This window comes from Papaver somniferum, chromosome 7, assembly GCF_003573695.1.
Source record: "Papaver somniferum cultivar HN1 chromosome 7, ASM357369v1, whole genome shotgun sequence".
Classification (NCBI taxonomy): domain Eukaryota; kingdom Viridiplantae; phylum Streptophyta; class Magnoliopsida; order Ranunculales; family Papaveraceae; genus Papaver; species Papaver somniferum.
In genome coordinates, this window is record NC_039364.1 from 160,426,729 (window position 1) to 160,440,014 (window position 13,286).

General features: G+C 39.7%; 1 protein-coding gene across 5 annotated transcripts; it reads left to right on the forward strand.

Annotated features, from left to right (window-relative positions):
- The first annotated feature begins 9,421 nt into the window (after window positions 1-9,421).
- LOC113298907 (F-box/kelch-repeat protein At3g18720-like) lies at window positions 9,422-12,216 on the forward strand. Of its 5 annotated transcripts, XM_026547781.1 has the most exons (3): window positions 9,422-9,762; window positions 10,403-10,826; window positions 10,906-12,216. In XM_026547781.1, exons 1-3 carry the CDS (start codon window positions 9,726-9,728, stop codon window positions 10,949-10,951), a joined length of 507 nt encoding a protein of 168 aa, XP_026403566.1. In that variant the 5' UTR covers window positions 9,422-9,725; the 3' UTR covers window positions 10,952-12,216. The 5 variants fall into 5 exon arrangements, with proteins under 5 accessions (XP_026403566.1, XP_026403562.1, XP_026403563.1 ...); XM_026547777.1 differs by having other exon boundaries at window positions 9,422-10,826; XM_026547778.1 differs by having other exon boundaries at window positions 9,422-10,826; window positions 10,930-12,216.
- The last annotated feature ends 1,070 nt before the right edge of the window (window positions 12,217-13,286 follow it).

Sequence of the window (13,286 nt, forward strand, 5' to 3'; positions counted from 1 at the left end):
GCCCAAGCCAGTGTCTTCGATCGCAATCCACTGTGACAGTCAAGCTGCTATTGGATGCGCAAAGAATAGTGTATACAACGGAAAGTCTATACATCTTCGAAGAAGACACAAGACAGTGAAACAACTACTCTCTACTGGCATCATCTCTATAGACTTTGTAAGGTCTAAAGAGAATATTGCAGATCCTTTGACGAAAGGGTTATCTAGAGAGGTAGTTAGATCCACATCGAAGGGGATGGGACTCAAGCTCATAGAATAAATCGCCATGAAGGACACTCAACCTTGTGAATGGAGCTCCAAGATCAAGGTTCAATGAGATAACTAATTTTTGGTGATGTCGAGAGAAAGCACTATCTTTGTCCCTCCCTATGGTGTAACCGTATGATAGTGCTGCCTGCATGTTTTAGGATGATCTGTCAAGATCTTAATGAGTTCCATGGCTTTGCTTAAAGCGGAGTGTGGCAGGACACTCTTAATGGACTCACCTATGTGGATGTTGGAAGTGGGGCCGCTTCCTATGAGAATTTGAGCTTTTTCTCTAGAGACATTCATTAAGTCCGGGATTCAGCACACGGCCAAAACGGGCACAACGGCAAGAGCTTGGCAGCTTTTTTTTTCTTTGAGACATCAAAGTGTGGTTGTTATTTATGAATTGCACTCACTGTTGACGGTTCAAGACATTTTGTTCACCGAAACAACAAGCAGTTCCGGTAACCTCTCACTATGTTAAGGTTCAATCTCTGGGACACCTTAGCCTAATATTGATGTATTATGTTTTCTCGTATTTCGTCGATATGTTTTATCATTCATGTGGGGGATTGTTAGAAAAAACGCTTTAAAATTACCAATTTTTCCATGGACTATGTTTTGATCCCTAGATCTATTGCCCATTAATTGTTTTTTCTTTTGAATAGATAAAACAATAGTCCCACATTGACTAAAATCTAAAGAGTTTTAGACATAAATACCATAGAATTGGCTATAAGGGCATGGCCCTTGGGTCATTAGACTTTTGTGCTTGGAGGGAAGGCTTAGACTAGGGCAAGGTTGCCTTTCCCGTACGCCCGGTGCTTCGCACAGAAGCACGCACGCCGCCGCCGTCGGTCGGGTCGGGCTCGGGTTCGGGTGTGGGTGTGGGTTTATTAGATCCTATATTTTTGCTGAAACTTTTGGTACGTGTTTTACACACATGTAGAAGAATCTTCTTCTTTGTCTGCACATGTTTGTCTTGGCTTTCTTTTGTCTTGCTTTCCTTGTCTGCACATGTTTGTCCTGGCTTTCTTGTCTGTACGTATTTGTTTTGGGTTTCTTGTCCGTACATGTTTGGCTTGGCTTCTTGACAACACACTGCTCTAAGCCTGAAAAAAGCAACACTGTTTTTAACCCAACATTACCAGTATTTCTGTCATACGCATGGTTTGGTTGCATGCATTTTTCCTCTCGTTTGTAACGTCTTGAACACTATATAAGGGAGGAGTCTTGAGCTTATTAGATACACCACAGAGAAACATCTCTTCTACTCTCCCTCTGTTTTTCTGTAAACATCTCTTCTAATGTTTTAAGTTCTACCAAGCTCTAAGGGTATCCTCATTGTATGCTACATTGAGGGGTACTAACTGTAGTTGTATCCTGGAGGTGACTCGCCAACTGCTGTAGCATCTCAGAGGAGTGGCAGGCGATATTGCCTTTAGGACAGCGTAGTTAACGTGCCTCTACATTTTCTGTGCAGCAACATCAGCAACATTATTTTGAGCTAAGTATCTTCTTCTCAGTTACATTATTAGTACTTTATCCAACAATCTAAAGGCAATATCCTCTTTACTATATTTTGTAACAACATGGGAAAGAGTATTGTAGACAAACCCCCAAAGTTTAGTGGCAAAGACTTTAAACGATGGCAGTCCAAAATGTTATTCTTCTTAAAAGACCAAAGGCTAGATGAAGTTGCCTTAGAAAGACCCTCAAGAAGGCTTCATGACCGTGGTTATGAAGATAGACTGGATAGGTGGACTAGGAAAAATTACATGTGCAAAAACCATATTCTTAACTGTCTGGATGACTCCTTGTACGACTTTTATAATACAAAAGAGAATTTTACTGCTTTTGATTTATGGGAAGCCCTAGAAGAAAAATATCTTGCTGAAGCTGCTGGAAGCAAGAAGTTCTTGGTGGCTAGGTTCCTGGAATATAAGATGACTGATGAAAAGCCTGTTGTAGAACAATTCTTCGAACTCCAGCTACTCATCAACGAAATTCTTTCTGAAGGCATGCATATTGATGAATCTCTACAAGTATCTGCAGTGATTGAAAAGCTACCACCCTCATGGAACGAGTACAAGAGGAGGCTGCGACACAAGAATCGCGAAATCACCATGGTGGAGCTGGGGAAAAAGATCCAGGTGGAGGAACTTCTGTGCTGCAAGGACAAAAGCCTGATGCTGAGCAAAGACATGTCCAACAAAGCTCATGTCCTGGACGATAATGCTGCGTCAAAGAAAAGGCAAGGAGAATCCAGCAAAAATGGTAAACGTAACAAACAACGTAACTCCAAAGGTAACCATCTTAAGCCAAAGGGTGGTGTCTCCAAAAACACCATCAAAGGCGACTGCTATAACTGTGGGAAAACTGGTCATATGGCCAAAGATTGCAGGGCACCTAAAAAGACCAAAAATGATCCTAAATAGAAAAATAAGGCAAACGTAGTAGATGATTCTGGATATTTTACTGGCATGGTGTCTGAAGTCAACCTTGTCTCTAATGTGACCAATGTGAGAGACTGGTGGCTTGATTATGGAGCCACTAGGCATGTCTGTAAATTCAGAAATGCTTTCTCCTCCTATAACAAAGTAGGAGACGATGAGAAATTATTTATGGGAAACTCTTCTACCTCTAAAGTGGTGGGAAAAGGCAAGGTTGAATTGAAACTCACTTCAGGAAAAACTCTCACATTGAATGACGTGTATCACGTCCCGGACATATGCAAGAATCTTATCTCAGAAACCATCTTACTTGGGAAAGGTTTTAAATTTGTAGCTGAGTCTAACAAGGTTGTAATCTCTAAAGGTGGTGATTTCGTAGGAAAAGGATATGTCACTGATAACATGATTAAGCTTAGTGTACTTTCTTTGAACTTGAATGATAATGCATCTTCTTCTGCTTATGTTTGTGACTCCTCACATGTTTGGCATGATAGACTAGGACATGTTAATTTCAAATCTATTGAAAGACTTGCTAAATTAGGCTGCATTCCTAAAATAAACTTTGACAGAGGTCATAAATGTGAAATTTGTGTTGAATCTAAATATGCTAGAAAACCCTTTAACAAAAAGGTTGAACGTAGTACAACTCCCCTAGAACTAATCCACTCAGATTTGGGAGATTTGAAATCAACACCAACTAGAGGAGGTAAAAAATGGTACATCACTTTTATAGATGATCACTCAAGATACTGTCAGGTTTATCTTCTTAGAAGTAAAGATGAAGCCTTAGACGCTTTCAAATTATATAAACTTTAAGTAGAAAACCAAAGAGGTGTTACTATTAAAACTCTTAGGTCGGACCGAGGCGGTGAGTATGTGATACCTATAGGAGAATTCTGCAAACTTAATGGCATCATTCATGAAACTACTGCACCTTCTTCACCTGAGTCGAATGGAGTAGCTGAAAGGAAAAACCGAACACTCATAGATATGGTGAACGCTATGTTAGCTAGTTCAGGGCTACCTTCGAACCTGTGGGGGAAAGCAATTCTCTCTGCTTGTTATATATTGAACCGAGTTCCATTTAAGAAATCCGACAAAACTCCATATGAGTTATGGATAGGAAGACAACCGTCCTATGCATACTTTAAAGTGTGGGGGTGTTTGGCCAAGGTGGCCACTCCTCGTTCCAAGAAAACCAAACTAGAACCTAAAACTGTAGATTGTGTTTTCCTAGGATATCCTGAGCACACTAGTGCTTATAGGTTCATGGTAATTGGTGAGAACACCATAATGGAATCCAGAGATGCAGTGTTTTTCGAACACATTTTCCCTTTAGGGTCTGGACCTCATAAAAGGGTCCGAGATGATCTATCAGATGTTCCTTCGACTAGTCAACCCCCGTCTCTAGATGCTGAAACCGAACCTAGAAGAAGTAAGAGGGTCAGAACCGAGAAAGGTTTCGGTCCAGATTTTGTGACTCTTACGGTAGAGTCTGAACCCCAAACCTATAAGGAAGCTGTGACTTCTCCGGAAGCTCCCTTCTGGGAAGAAGCTTCAAATAATGAGTGGGATTCCATTCAACAAAATGAAACTTGGGAGCTTGTAGACTTACCTCCTGGTAGTAAAACCATAGGTTGCAAGTGGGTCTTCAAAAGGAAACTTAGAACAGATGGAACTATAGAAAAACACAAAGCTAGGTTGGTAGCTAAGGGGTACAGACAACAGGAAGGATTAGATTTCTTTGATACCTATTCACCGGTCACTAGAATCACTTCTATCCGGATGTTGATTGCTATTGCTTCTATTTATGATTTGCATATACATCAGATGGATGTTAAAACTGCTTTTTTATATGGTGAATTGAATGAAGAAATTTATATGGACCAACCTGATGGTTTTGTTGTGAAAGGTTTTGAAGATAAAGTATGCAAACTGAAAAAATCTTTGTATGGTTTAAAACAAGCACCTAAACAGTGGCATGAAAAATTTAATCATGTAATGATATCTAATGGCTTCAAGGTTAATGAATCTGATAAATGTGTTTACATTAAATCTGTGGATGATTCTCATGTTATTGTGTGCCTATATGTTGATGATATGCTCATATTAGGTAGTAACCTTGATAGTATTAATACCACTAAAAGCATGCTTAACGAAAACTTTGACATGAAAGACTTAGGCCCTGCTGATGTAATCTTAGGGATGAAAATCAGAAAGATGTCTGATGGATATAGTCTTAGTCAATCTCATTATGTTGAAACTGTGCTTAAGAGATTTAATCATGAAAATGCTAAACCTGCAACTACTCCTTATGATCCCAATTGCAAATTGAAAAATAACAAGGGTGAGGGTATTTATCAACTTGAGTATTCTCGTGTTATTGGCAGTCTTATGTATTTAATGAACTGTACAAGACCTGATATTGCCTATACTGTGAGTAGATTAAGCAGGTACACTTGCAACCCTGGGCAGGATCACTGGAATGCTCTCTACAGAGTTCTACGGTACCTGAGAGGAACTTCAAACTATTGCTTAAGTTTTGGGAAGTATCCTGCTGTGCTAGAAGGGTATTGTGATGCTAACTGGATATCAGACTCAGATGAGTGCAAATCCACTAGTGGGTACATCTTCACACTTGGTGGTGCGTCTGTGTCATGGAAGTCTACCAAACAGACATGTATAGCCCGATCCACCATGGAGTCTGAGTTTATAGACTTGGAGAAAGCTGGAGAGGAAGCTGAATGGATACGAGGTTTCCTGGGTGGAATTCCACTCTGGCCCAAGCCTGTGTCTTCGATCGCAATCCACTGTGACAGTCAAGCTGCTATTGGATGCGCAAAGAATAGTGTATACAACGGAAAGTTTATACATCTTCGAAGAAGACACAAGACAGTGAAAACAACTACTCTCTACTGGCATCATCTCTATAGACTTTGTAAGGTCTAAAGAGAATATTGCAGATCCTTTGACGAAAGGGTTATCTAGAGAGGTAGTTAGATCCACATCGAAGGGGATGGGACTCAAGCTCATAGAATAAATCGCCATGAAGGACACTCAACCTTGTGAATGGAGCTCCAAGATCAAGGTTCAATGAGATAACTAATTTTTGGTGATGTCGAGAGAAAGCACTATCTTTGTCCCTCCCTATGGTGTAACCGTATGATAGTGCTGCCTGCATGTTTTAGGATGATCTGTCAAGATCTTAATGAGTTCCATGGCTTTGCTTAAAGCGGAGTGTGGCAGGACACTCTTAATGGACTCACCTATGTGGATGTTGGAAGTGGGGCCGCTTCCTATGAGAATTTGAGCTTTTTCTCTAGAGACATTCATTAAGTCCGGGATTCAGCACACGGCCAAAACGGGCACAACGGCAAGAGCTTGGCAGCTTTTTTTTTCTTTGAGACATCAAAGTGTGGTTGTTATTTATGAATTGCACTCACTGTTGACGGTTCAAGACATTGTGTTCACCGAAACAACAAGCAGTTCCGGTAACCTCTCACTATGTTAAGGTTCAATCTCTGGGACACCTTAGCCTAATATTGATGTATTATGTTTTCTCGTATTTCGTCGATATGTTTTATCATTCATGTGGGGGATTGTTAGAAAAAACGCTTTAAAATTACCAATTTTTCCATGGACTATGTTTTGATCCCTAGATCTATTGCCCATTAATTGTTTTTTCTTTTGAATAGATAAAACAATAGTCCCACATTGACTAAAATCTAAAGAGTTTTAGACATAAATACCATAGAATTGGCTATAAGGGCATGACCCTTGGGTCATTAGACTTTTGTGCTTGGAGGGAAGGCTTAGACTAGGGCAAGGTTGCCTTTCCCGTACGCGCGGTGCTTCGCACAGAAGCACGCACGCCGCCGCCGTCGGTCGGGTCGGGCTCGGGTTCGGGTTCGGGTGTGGGTGTGGGTTTATTAGATCCTATATTTTTGCTGAAACTTTTGGTACGTGTTTTACACACATGTAGAAGAATCTTCTTCTTTGTCTGCACATGTTTGTCTTGGCTTTCTTTTGTCTTGCTTTCCTTGTCTGCACATGTTTGTCCTGGCTTTCTTGTCTGTACGTATTTGTTTTGGGTTTCTTGTCCATACATGTTTGGCTTGGCTTCTTGACAACACACTGCTCTAAGCCTGACAAAAGCAACACTGTTTTTAACCCAACATTACCAGTATTTCTGTCATACGCATGGTTTGGTTGCATGCATTTTTCCTCTCGTTTGTAACGTCTTGAACACTATATAAGGGAGGAGTCTTGAGCTCATTTGATACACCACAGAGAAACATCTCTTCTACTCTCCCTCTGTTTTTCTGTAAACATCTCTTCTACTGTTTTAAGTTCTGCCAAGCTCTAAGGGTACCCTCATTGTATGCTACATTGAGGGGTACTAACTGTAGTTGTATCCTGGAGGTGACTCGCCAACTGTTGTAGCATCTCAGAGGAGTGGCAGGCGATATTGCCTTTAGGACAACGTAGTTTACGTGCCTCTACATTTTCTGTGCAGCAACATCAACAACATTATTTTGAGCTAAGTATCTTCTTCTCAGTTACATTATTAGTACTTTATCCAACATTCTACTGTATAGATTATAATGGGATGTTAGGAGTTTTTAATATGACAGGTGATTCCAGTTGGGAAATACTTCCTAAGTCCTTGAAACAATTCAGTGGTTTTTATCCAAGTTATCTGGTGGAGTGTGGTAAAAAGCTTTTACTAGTGAATTTAGTGGAAAATCTGTGGATATTTATGGATTGGATCATACGGAGATGGTCTGGGTAAAACTGAACATTTTGGGAAAGCAAGCGTTGTTCATCAGCTATGCATCCAGTTTCTCAGCAGTTGCTCCACGTAGTTGCATGGAGAACAAAATCTACTTCCCAAGATTATATGGCGAAAGGATTCTATATTATTCTCTTGATACATGCATCATTATGTTGGGAGTAATCAACCTTCTTCGCAAGATTTTCATAATACGAAGGAAAGATTAAACTGCACTTGGATCGAGCCTAGGTGGTCTTAGGCAAGTCTTAATCAAGAGCTTGACGATACTAGTCCTAATTCAAGCTGCGCCTTGGATTGAGCCTGGGTGGTCTTAGGAAAGTCCTAATCAAGAGCCTGAGCAGAACCAGCATAGCTCAGGAAAGATCAAGCTGCACTTAGATTGAGCCTGGGTGGTCTTAGGCTAGTCCTGATCAAGACCTGACGATACGAACATAGCATCTAAACCCTGTACTAGTTGGTTCATTATAACTTATGGTACAAAAGTGTACGCAGTGTTTTGCTTATATATGCTGGTGCTGGATATTTAGGTCCAGCAAGTTGCTTTGTCAGGGAACTTTGTTGGACCTAACTGTAAAAAATAAAAAATGGTAAATTTCTTTGGGTTTGATGGTATATTTGATACAGGTTCTTAAATTTCTGGTTTTATATAAAAATGTATTTATATGTATTTTGTTATGCACTCATATTGTTGTCAGTAATAATGGATTTTAGCTCTCATTTGGTTGATTACAGGCGCAATTCTTCTATTCTGGCCAGCGTCAGGTGGGTGTACTCTGAGGTTGCTGTGAACACAGGTTGGATAGTTGGGGATGGAGAGAGCATCTCTCTTTGGTTCGATAATTGGTTTGGCTGTGGAAGTATTGCTAGCGTGCTTGGTATCCCTGATTCACAGAGAGCCAATTTGCAAGATGAGTTGAGTTGCATTATTGATGATAACGAGTAGAGTTTCTCCGATGCTATTCTTCCCATTCTAGTCAGGTGCGGAGTGGACGCTGAGGAGATTACCAAGCCTGCTGGTGGAGACAACATGAGAGTTCGGGTGCCAGACAAAATGGGCAGATTCTCTGTTAAATTTGCGGCTAAAGTCATACGGAAACACCAAACGAATGGCTTTGGAAAGCTGGTATTTTATGGAAGAATCATGTTCAGCCAATTCTGGCCGCTATGAACTGGAAGTTGCTTAATCCTCAATGCTGTGATACTCAAGACAGACTTGTGGATATCGGTTTTGAAATGTTCTCGCTGCTGCTTGTGTAAAAATGCAGAGGAAAGTCTTCATCATATTCTCTGGGATTGTTTCGTGTGGGATTTTGGAATTGGCTTGTTGAATGCTGACATTTTCAAGACAAAGCCGGTGAGTGATTTCAAGACTTGCTACAAGGGTAGAAGCATGACCATGAAGGAGTTGTGGATATTGGAAATTCTCACAACTAAAGTTGAGTTATGGAAGACTGAGAAATGTCTTTTTTAGGGTAAAAGAGTGAATTTTCATACTTTATAAACAAAGATCCACCTGATGATACAAGTCACTCCATCAGGTTGAAAAGTTGCATGAATAATTGTTGTGATAATTTAGTCTTGCTAGGCTCTTTTATTATATTTGTCTTGGAGTTCTTGCAGTTGGGCTTGGTGTTGATATGAACTATGCAGCTGAAACTAAAGCCATAATAACAGGACTGGAGTGGAAAAGTGCCTTGGAGGATTCATGGCATCACTTATTACCGATTTAAATAGTTTGTTTAAGACAATTTTAACCTTATTTTATTTTCAATTGTAATTCCTGAAGTTGCCAATAAATTTTTGGACAGCGGCTAAAAAACGATAATGGCTCTTATGTTAACCAAACAGCTCGAGTCAATGCCTTTTGATCAGGCGTTGGACCAGATTTTCCATGTACCTATTACATTACGGCCATCCCCTACCAGAATGGATAACACCTTCTTAAACACCCTATGTTTCCACTCCAGATTTTCCCCAAATCAGCGTTAAAATCGAAGCATCCTCCTCCTCCTTTACACTTTTTACACTTCCAGTTGCCTTTCTCCTACTCTGAAACTCGATAGAAATTCTCAAACAATTCCTCCTCTTCTATTCAATTGCTTAGTAGAATTACTTTCCTTTGTACAGTAGCTAGCTAGCTAAATAGTTTTCATGGATAATCAATTAGCTTCAGGATCAGCGTCAGCAGAGGCTTCACATGAGCGAAGTGAAACCCAGCGCCACCGATTCCAATGGAAGCACCTTGGCTTGTTTTCCCTCATGGAAAAGGTAGGAAGTTTAAGAGTTTTTATAATCCTTGTGAACTAAAATCTATACCAGAGATGCAAGGTAGAGCATATTATCATAAACCTTTTCATCAAGGATGGCTAATTGTTATTGGTAATGTTGGAGACAATTCTGTGCCTAACTCTAATTTAGATGATTGTTTCTTGTGGAATCCTGTATCACTAGAAACTGTTCAATTGCCTAACCTTGATCGTCAGTCTTTTAGTAGTAAATCAAAACAGTATTTCTTGTTCGACCTAGTGTTATCCTCACCACCATCTCTGAGTATTAGTTCTGCTGATCTGACAACCTAGGCTGCATAGTATTCCTCCTTTTTAAACATGAAACCATATAAATATTATTGAGGATATGCACGTACTAGCTTTTTGTCGACCTAGAGATACACAATGGAGAACAAAGGTGTTGTCTATAACTGCACCTGATGATGATGGCTATGCACTAGATATTGAATCCCTGCTTTGCTTTAAAGGTGATCTATATGCATTCTGTAGCGAATCACACTTTAAAGACAATTGGCTTATAAAGATTAAGATACAAAAACTATGGCATCATGTTGTCGGTAATAAACAAATCAAATATGTTACAATTATCGACTTAGCGTACGCCGATTTCACATGGATAGGTGGAGGTGAGGAGTACAGTCGTTACTCCGAACATTGGGTTGAATCTGGTAATGAAATCTTCAAAGTTCATTTAAATTGCAGTAATAGAGGATTTAGAAAAGTTGCCTCGACACATATCTTCAAATTGGATTTCTCATCAATGACTTGGGTTTTGTTGAAGTCGTTGGATGATCATGTTCTTTTTTTGTGCTCAAACATGGATATATTATACTCTAGAAAGTGTTATTCAACTTCCACAGCGTGTTGCGCTGCGGCTGACATGGGTCTTGAAAAGGGTTGCTTGTTCTATACACTACTTGAAGATGAAACCTTGTACATATTTGAAGTTGAAGACAATGCTACTGCAGTTATCATGACGTGTTTAAAGCTTCCAGCTCCATGGTTTATGCCCACTTGTATAATGATGCCCACAACAGAAAACAGGTAAATACAGCATCAATGCAACCACAACTATCTTATATTTATCATACACTGTTATTTGTTAGGTTTCTAATTACTGTAGGTGCTACAATCCGTTTTTCAAAAGATGGACGGCTTCTATTGTCTAACGGGAAAAAAATTGTATTCTGCTACAATCCCTTCACAAGAGCAATCATTTTTCTTCCAGATTTACCTGATAATTATGTACTTGGTGGAATGTCATTCTCGTCGGTACCAACTTCTCGCGATTGTGTGGTGATTGCTGTCTCCAATTGGTTTGACTTCGTAGGTTACGATGAGATTTTTTTTTTGGTCACTGAACCGGGAAAGGGTGCAACTGATTGGGATGTTCGTGACTTTGATTATGAAGGCCGCTGTGAGGACTACTTTATGCCGTGTATTAACAACCCGGTTTTCTATGACAGGGCTTTCTACTGCTTAGATTGTAATGGGATGTTAGGAGTTTTTAATATGACTGGTGATTCCAGTTGGGAAATACTTCCGAAGTCCTTGATCCAAGTTATCTGGTGGAGTGTGATAAAAAGCTTTTACTAGTGAATTTAGGACAGAGTGGAAAATCTGTGGATATTTATAGATTGGATCATACGGAGATGGTCTGGGTAAAACTGAACAGTTTGGGAAAGCATGCGTTGTTCATCAGCTTTGCATCCAGTTTCTCAGCAATTGCTCCACGTAGTTGCACGGAGAACAAAATCTACTTCCCAAGATTATATGGCGAAAGGATTCTATATTATTCTCTTGATACATGCAAGTATCATTATGTTGGGAGTAATCAACCTTCTTCGCAAGATTTTCACTATACGAAGGAAAGATTAAGCTGCACTTGGATCGAGCCTAGGTGGTCTTAGGCAAGTCTTAATCAAGAGCATGACGACACCAGCATACCATCAGGAAAGATCAATCTGCACTTGGATTTAGCCTGGGTGGTCTTAGACTCTTAGGCAAGTCTTAATCAAGAGCCTGACGTACCAGCATACCTCAGGGAAGATCAAGCTGCGTTTGGGAAGATCAAGCTGCCTTTCGACTGAGCCTCGGTGGGCTCAGGCAAGTCCAAATCAATAACCTGACAGTACCAGCATAGCCCAGGAAAGATTATGCTGTGCTTAGATTGAACCTGGGTGGTCTAATGCAAGCCCTAAACTCCTAATAAAGAGCCTGACGATACCAGCATAGCATCTAAAACCCTGTACTAGTTAGTTTTGGTTAACTTATGGTACAAAGGTGTATTATTCGAGTCCTGGCACTTACTTTGGGGTGAATTTCTTAGCTAGCGTGCATCTGATTGAGGTTCTTATTTTTCTGTTAATGTAAAATTATTTAATAATGGGCTTTGGTCATATTGGTCCAGTTGGTATGTGAATGTGGTTTGCAATTTGCATCTTCATTTGAGAACACTGTTGAGCTGGCACTGACTTGGCACCTGAACACCAAGGTAAAACTCTCTTTTTTTTTTGATCGGCAAACTCTTATTATGCTTCGATACTATTTTGGGTGCTCCTTCAGATTTCTAATGCAAAATATAAACGTAGTACGCAACTGTGCAATCAAAGCCCAGAAGTTTGCACTTTTTAGCAGAAAAAGTTATAGTGGATAAGATTCTTGGCAATGAAATCGCCCCTTGTTTATTCAAAGACTCCTGCTGTACATGAGTGAGACTGTGAGAGGGGGTTTGTTAATTACGTGGCATTTTTAGGGACGACACAAAAAGACAAAAAAGATCACTCGAGCCTAAAATAAAGCCATCCCTTATCTCAATTTTTTCGAAATGGCAAATATGTCCTCCATAATCGGTAGTTAAGTTTACAATCAGGAGAAATTTGTTATATAGATGAGATTCCATTTTCACATGATCGAGAACAACCCAGAATCGGTAGATAATGGAACACTCCATGTCTACCGATTGTAAACTACTGAGATAAAATATATCTATAATCGGTACAAAATGATATTTAATTGGCTTCCGATTACAATATAGCCCCAAATTCAAAATTTTCAAAAACCAATGGGAATTTTGGTTTTCTCTATTTTCATAATCGGTAGTTTCATGATGTTTATTTCCTACCGATTGACAATCGGTAGTTTCGTGATGTTCGTTATCTATCGATTGTGGTAGTAGCCCCAAATTCAAAATTTTCAAAAATCAGTGGAATTTTGGATTTCTCTATTTTCACAATCGGTAGTTTCATGATGTTTATTGCCTACCGATTGACAATCGACAGTTTCGTGATGTTCATTATCTACCGATTGTGGTAGTAGCCCCAAATTCAAAATTTTCAAAAACCAATAAGAATTTTGGATTTCTCTATTTTCACAATCGGTAGTTTCATGATGTTTATTGTCCACCGATTGACAATCGGTAGTTTCGTGATGTTCGTTATCTGGTAGTAGCCCCAAATTAAAAAAATTCAAAAACCAGTGGAATTTTGGATTTCTCTATTTTCA

What these genes read in the sequence shown, in the direction of transcription:
- LOC113298907 (XM_026547777.1), top strand. Translation starts at nt 10,129, where the DNA reads ATGCACGTACTAGCTTTTTGTCGACCTAGAGATACACAATGGAGAACA. An exon ending in ATGCCCACAACAGAAAACAG is followed by an intron (nt 10,827 to 10,905) that starts GTAAATACAGCA and finishes TAATTACTGTAG; the next exon opens with GTGCTACAATCCGTTTTTCA.